The sequence below is a fragment of the Mobula birostris genome, chromosome 30 (genome assembly GCF_030028105.1).
Source record: "Mobula birostris isolate sMobBir1 chromosome 30, sMobBir1.hap1, whole genome shotgun sequence".
NCBI lineage: Eukaryota > Metazoa > Chordata > Chondrichthyes > Myliobatiformes > Myliobatidae > Mobula > Mobula birostris.
Window position 1 is genome coordinate 9,010,517 of NC_092399.1, and position 7,540 is coordinate 9,018,056.

Sequence of the window (7,540 nt, forward strand, 5' to 3'; positions counted from 1 at the left end):
ACTCCAAGGCTGGGCTTGGAGCTTTTGTTCGAGAGGAGATGAAGAGAGAGCATGCTGGGGAGAACTGGTCGTAGCACACGATCCGGTGGGAGACCCGTTTGCTCGAGCTGGGTTGCGAGCGACGTTCGGAAGGTGGTGTGAGCTTTCACATTGACCGACAGCCCAGCACATGAGTGACAGAGAAGTTCAAGATGAGGTCCAACTTGTACTCATTTGACTGTTTAATTAAAATTAGCCATCTGCCTGCTTTTGACCAGTCTCCCTCTCCCTCTCACCAGCTGCTGTTGGAGGAACGTGTAGGAGTCTTGGGACCCACATTGCCAGGATTGATCCACATTGCGGCGAGTCTGTGGACTTACTCTGGGGGCCTCTGAGGTTCATATTGCATGTGTTACTGGATTCTAATTACTCTTTTTTTTCGCAAACACGAGGAAATCTGCAGACGCTGGAATTTCAAGCAACACACATAAAAGTTGCTGGTGAATGCAGCAGGCCAGGCAGCATCTCTAGGAAGAGGTACAGTCAACGTTTCGGGCCGAGACCCTTTGTCAGGACTAACTGAAAGAAGAGCTAGTAAGAGATTTGGAAGTGGGAGGGGGAGGGGGATCCGAAATGATGGGAGAAGACAGGAGGGGGAGGGATGGAGCCAAGAGCTGGACAGTTGATTGGCAAAAGGGATATGAGAGGATCATGGGACAGGAGGCCCAGGGAGAAAGAAAAGGGGGGGGAACCAAAGGATGGGTAAGGGGTATAGTGAGGGGGACAGAGGGAGAAAAAGAATGTGTGAATATAAATAAATAACGGATGGGGTACAAGGGGGAGGTGGGATATTAGCGGAAGTTTGAGAAGCCAATGTCTTTTTCTCCCTCTGTCCCCCTCACTATACTCCTTGCCCATCCTCTCATATTCCTTTTGCCAGTCAACTGTCCAGCTCTTGGTTCCATCCCTCCCCCTCCTGTCTTCTTAAATGTCAACCTGGCCTGCTGCGTTCACCAGCAACTTTTATGTGTGTTACTCTTTTTTTTTGCTATTTTTGAGTGGTTTGATCAGGATAGTTGAATGTTTGATATTCTACGTGTTGTCCGCTTGCTTCTTGGTGTTTGCAATTTGTTCTTTTTTTTTCAAGCGTTGAGTGTTTGGTATGTTCTTGAGCAGGTTTCCATGGTGTTTCTTTGTTTTATGGCTGTCCGTGGGAGGACAAATCTCAGACTTGTATTCTGTATACATACCTTGAGAGCAAAAGTACTTTGAATCTTTGATTTTTGAATCGTTAGATTTTGTTAGTACATCTTATGATTCCTTTAAAAATTTTAAGGTCAAAGGCAAGTTCATTGAGTTTGTTCGCACGTAAAATGATATCTATACTATTCAGGCAGGAAACTTGTGAAACTTTTTGCAACAGCAAGTTAGTATATCAATGGGATTAATGAAAGTCCCATGTTGTCTTCATATCTGTTCTATATATTTATAAACGCCTTGTGCTAAAAGCAAAATCAGGAATTAAGCATTAACAAAAGCAGCATTTTGCAGTGGGCAATGAAACTATAAATGAATTTTGAAGTTCTGTTAAAATGAATATAAACAATAACTTTACAAAATAACGTCATCAGCATATTTCATGGCATTAGTGTCTAAACAAAATCATGTTTAATTGTTTATTCAATGTGGAAAAACATGCTTGAGGGAGTGGTCGTTAAAGTATATGGGATCCTAGGATTCACTGGGGCATAGATTAGAAACACAGTAAAAGTATGTTGAACTTGATTGTTATAAGATCAGAATGGAAAATATAGGGTGGTCCTCTTCATAAGGAAGACAGATAAGAGGAGATTTGATAGAGGTCCACAAGATTTAAAAATTGATCTCGTTAGTTCAATACCACAGGAAGACTTTAAAATTTTGGGCAAAGGATCCAAGAGGGAAAGTTTTTTTTAAAATTCTAGAGAGTACTTAGAACAAGAAATGTATTGCCTGTAAGGCCTGTGGAAGCATAATCTGTCAGTCCATTCAAAAGAGAATTGGACAGGAATGAGATTAATTTGAGTTCAAGAGGAAAGGTGGTAGGTGGGGGGAGGGGCGGTTATATTGGGGGTTATATGATGTTAGTATAGACTTGATGGGATGATTGGTCATCTTCTATGCCAAAATAAATCTGTGGATTCATAATCTGACATGATTTTATATTTATTTTATTGCAACAGAAATTCCAGTGATTCTTCCTTCGGATCTCAAGGGTGATAAAGGTGCTCCTGGAAAACCTGGACCGAGAGGACCTCCTGGGCCGCCGGGAATGCCAGGCAAACCAGGATATGGCAAACCGGGTCGACCAGGCCCAACTGGCCCTCCAGGGGCCCCAGGATTTTCGAGCTTTGGAAAACCAGGAATGCCAGGAATACCTGGTAAGCCAGGAATAAAAGGACTTCCTGGACCTAAGGGCGACGTAGGACCCAGAGGAGATCTAGGTCCACGAGGTCCAGCTGGGATTCCAGGGTTACCTGGGCCTGTGGGGCTTTCTGTAACTGGGAAGCAAGGGCCCCCGGGGATTCCTGGAGCTCCAGGGCCTAGAGCAGAACCTGGTGAGAAAGGAGAACCTGGACTTCCCGGGGAACGTGGCCCCAAAGGTGAGGTTGGATATGGAAAACCGGGTATTCCAGGTTCAAGAGGTAAGGAAGGGATTCCAGGAAAATCTGGACCCCCAGGTCTACCTGGTATTGGAAAACCAGGAATTAATGGCCTACCAGGTGTACCTGGTGAAAAAGGTGAATCAGGACCAAGGGGAGAAATTGGCCCAGCAGGTCCTCCTGGTCCTCAGGGTCCTGCAGGGAAGCCAGGATTGGATGGCATAGGAAAACCAGGTCGAGATGGACTAATAGGTAAGCCAGGAGCTGCAGGTCATAAAGGTGAGCCTGGCCCACCAGGTGTGAGGGGTTTTCCTGGAGTTCCAGGGTATGCAAAACCAGGAATGAATGGAATAAAAGGCCAGCGAGGGCCTCCTGGTGCACCAGGTGCTCCAGGACCCAGGGGTGAACCAGGTGTACACGGTTTCCGTGGTGAACCAGGTCCTAAGGGTGAAAAAGGTTATCCAGGGCCAATGGGATCCAAGGGTTTAATGGGAAAGCATGGTCTACCAGGACCCGAAGGAAAAATTGGGCTTACTGGGCCTCCAGGGCCAAAAGGAAGACAAGGAGATCAGGGATATAGTGGTGTACCTGGAGAACCTGGTATACCTGGGGAAAGGGGTTTACAAGGACTTCCTGGAGCACCAGGTAAAATTGGTCCAAAAGGAGATGGTGGACATACAGGGGCTCCTGGGATACCAGGATTAGCAGGTCCTGTAGGACCCAAAGGTGAACCAGGGCAAGGTGGACAACCAGGACACAGAGGTTCTTCAGGAATTCCAGGTATGCAGGGGCCTACAGGACCTAGAGGACCAATGGGTTTACCCGGTCCCAGAGGAGAATCAGGGCCTCCAGGCTTACCGGGAGAAGGAAAATTAGGATTACCAGGAACTGCAGGACCAATGGGCCCAACGGGACACCCTGGCATTCCAGGTAGGATGGGAGCTCAAGGCCCGCCTGGACCTCCAGGTCCACCGGGCCCACCCGGGATCATCGTTAATGGGGATACAACAGGTATTGCTAGCCTGCAAGTAAATGGTGGTGTGGATGGTGCCTCAATACCAGGAAACGGAAAGCCAAAGTATGAAAGAGGAGAAATTTCTGCACGCGTAGCTCCAGCTTTCACTGCAATCCTTACAAAGTCATTTCCACCATCAGGGGTTCCCATTAAGTTTGATAGGATTTTGTATAATGGACAACATGGTTATAATCCAGCAACTGGGCTATTCACGTGTCAAGTTCCTGGTGTCTACTACTTTGCTTATCACGTGCATGTAAAGGGAACCAGTATCTGGGTGGCACTGTACAAGAATAATGTGCCTGCAACGTACACGTATGATGAATATAAGAAAGGATACCTTGATCAAGCATCAGGAAGTGCGGTTCTGGAACTGAGACAGCATGATCAGGTGTGGGTCCAGATGCCTTCAGACCAAGCTAATGGTTTATATTCCACAGATTACATCCATTCCTCATTCTCAGGATTCCTACTTTGCCCGACATAACGATGATCAACTTGAATTAGCGGATTTATATATTGTGTAGTAATTAACTGTATCAAGAGGGACACTGGAAAAAAAAAACACACACACACAAGTGCTATATGTTGCTACCATTTTCCAGTATAAAAGAAAAGCCTCTGGATGATAACCGGCATAGTATAACAACCACAAACATCAGACGTTTTCCCTAATGACTGCACATTTTCAGCTTATGCTATAAGGGATTAAATGTGGAACTGTTTTTTTTTAATGATCAGTTAGAGGCAAAGGTTTTGTCAATGAAAGTTGATATGATGTACGTGACACTTGTATTCCCTGTGCTACTTTTGAGTAATGTTCTGCGTAAGGATGCATTTCTTGTTCTTTTTTCACATTTATACCATTGACAGAAACAATCTATCAATATTACACAGTTGTATACTAATTATTATAATCGTATCTTTTAAGTGCAATACATGATTAGTGGTGTTCATTGTGAATTCTGACAACTGTGTACACTGTATACTTACTGAGAATTAAAACTTTTGAGGAATGGTATAATCGCCACTGCAACTTGCTTGAATTTTAAATTTCAATTTAATTTGTAGTAATGTTATGCTGACTAGAAGAAGGCTGAAGGATAAATGATGTAGGTGCAAGTAAATGTCTCTTTTGTACTGGTTAGGTTTTATGTATCTTGAATTATCTTAGTACCTTGAGATGTTCACAAACGTTAATTTAGTTGGATTAAAGGGTAGGATACATTGAACTGTACAGAGACTATTTTGTGCTCAAGTCCCAGGAATGGGATTTGAATCAAAATTTTCTGACTCAGAGAGTGCTGTTCATTGGCTAATGCCCAAATCAGAATGTGGCGTACCCCAACATTTGACCCAACTGATGAGACAAAACAGGAATTCATCCATTATCTGTCATTCCCCCTAATGAGATACTAAATTATCCCAGCTGATGTGATCTCAGAATAGTCACATGCAATGAATGACCTCCTTCTAGATCATAAATTGTTATGATTTTAACATAGTGAAGACATCTCTGGGCCAGATGTAGTGTAGTTACTCGGTAATTTAATTCAGTTTGCTGGCAGCTAGAGTGCTGCACGTACATACGCCACTATTTTTCAAAACTAGCAAAGACTGTGAAATGTTTAGTCTTTTAAAGCACATCACACAACAGCCTTGATGAGAACCCATAGTTAAATCATTCCAGAGCCCAGAGGGAATAGCACTTGGAGCAAAGGACCACTGGATTGCTTTTATAGTGGATCCTTCAATGGTTTATACGTTGCTGAGATTCACTATGTCAAATTATTCCCATTGTGGATAATGCTTCATAAAAGCAATACATTACATATGCTGTTTCAGATTATGTTGCGGTGTCTGTGCTTCTGGGCTAAGGCATGTACACAACAGTAGGTGCTATATTTTCAAAAAGGGGATACGTGCAGATTGACTATTATAAACCTCTAGGCAGTGTTTCTTTTCTGATCATAAGAGGCCAAATTATTTTTGTTGCTCGAGATACTTATTGGTAAATTCTCTGCAAGTAAAACTTAGTTAATAAAAAAAATTGCAATATAATTTACTTGCACTGGTTCATTTGTAAATGCCTTGTCTCTGATATTTCCCCCCCCTGCCTCTTCTCTATCTGGCCTACTAACACTTCTATTGACACAGCAAACCAATGTTGCAAGCTGTAATTCAAACCTATAATGTACACATCCAATTTGATTTGAAAAGATAATACAGATATGTTTAATATTCTAATGAGGTAAATGGAAGGTATGCATTCTACTGATACAATCAACTAATAAAGAAATTCAGAATGGACAGCAAAAATGTTGTGGCTGATAAAAATGATGAAATATGTTTAACAAGTAATTTGACTACTTATGAGTCAATAATGATCATTAAAACTGTTTTATGATCTCCCAGTTCTTTCCACGCATTCTGACTGAATTATAATAGTTACCCTGCTCATAAAATAGTTAAAAGTAAACCAATTCAAACTACTTTTTAACTTTTTAGTTGAAAAATTGTATTTACAGAATCAAACTGATATGCAAAGCAATTTGGCTCATGATGAAATGACACCAGTAAGAATTCTGTTTACAGGATCCTGCAATTGTTTTTGTGCAATTACGCATATTTATTAGCATATTACCCTTTTATGTAACAGAATTAAAATCAACTGAACTGAAAAATGCACAGCAGACAGTGGGTTTGAAGGAATGAGTTGATAATTGTCTCAGTTTATTAGGATAGAAATTTCAGAGCAAAAGTCATAAAAAATGTTCAAAACATGGAGATTATAATATGAATTGATAATTTCTCTCAGATTTCAATTATAAGCACTGGGCTGTAACATAATTTATTTTGTAACAAAATTAACATCACCAAATGAAGCTATCTTTTACCAGAAAATGTAATAACGATAGCTGTTGCAATAAACCGCAATGTGAAACTATGTAATATCATAATGTGCAAAGGATATTATATGAAATGTCCATTGTTCGAAACAAAGGCTTAAATCAATTGCTTGGAGAGATTAACAGGCATGGATTTGTTAACATTACCATATGAATTTTCTGATATAGCATCAGTGGACCGCAAACTGATACTTTCATTCTCTGTACTAACGTCAACAGAATTATCATCTAAAATTCACTTATACATTACACATTATTAATCTATTGTTATATCCAATGTCAGCCAGCATAACAATTCCAGCATGAAGGGATTGCATTTCAATATTTCACACTATGCAACTTTAGATTACAGTATAAGTATTTTTAATAAGCTGTTGTTTTCACATCAACTGCTTTCTGATAAATCACATTTTGAGTCTGGGTGATTATGTTAATGAATTATTACTCATGAAGAAAGAGACTAATTCTCCCTCTTTTTGTTAAGAGGAGATCTTCACCTTTTGTAGTCATCTTTTTCTGATGTAGAAGGATAAGTTTTCTTTTGTAAATACTTAACCTGCACTGTAATAGCAACTGGTAAAATGCACTCTTATCGGAATTGAAAGCCAGACTCTTCTTTGAAAACTAAACTACTTGATTGTATTGATAGAACATCAATAAAGGGTTTCCTGGTATAAAGAAAAATGACTTTTTGTCTATTTTGTGTAATTCTAATAAAGCATTTCCTGTTTTTGTTCCTGCCTGAAACGTCCTGATAAAAAGACATCTTTCAGTGTCAAAGCTTATCCAATTTATCTTGTCTAAATTGGCAGCATGATAACTCACTTTGCATTATTAGATATAAAAAGAAAACAAATGGATGATTTTAATATTATTAAAATTTAACCTTTACATTACTATACAGGCTCATGTTGGAAATTCAAAACCAACAACTATTAGTACTGTTCCAACAACCAGCTACAGATAAAATGCTTGGATATTCTACTATATACAGT

The 7,540-nt window shown here is 40.5% G+C and overlaps 1 protein-coding gene across 9 annotated transcripts in view; it reads left to right on the forward strand.

Annotated features, from left to right (window-relative positions):
- col8a2 (collagen, type VIII, alpha 2) overlaps positions 1-7,210 on the forward strand; it is a 223,073-nt gene extending 215,863 nt beyond the window's left edge. For 8 of the 9 annotated variants that reach the window (XM_072247123.1, XM_072247122.1, XM_072247121.1 and 5 more), the window contains one exon: positions 2,202-7,210. In XM_072247123.1, coding sequence (XP_072103224.1) covers positions 2,202-4,123 — 1,922 coding nt within the window. In that variant the 3' untranslated portion in view covers positions 4,124-7,210. Of the gene's footprint in view, positions 1-278; positions 376-2,201 lie in introns of all 9 variants that reach the window. The other variant, XM_072247127.1, reaches the window with a different exon arrangement.
- Positions 7,211-7,540: the final 330 nt, after the last annotated feature.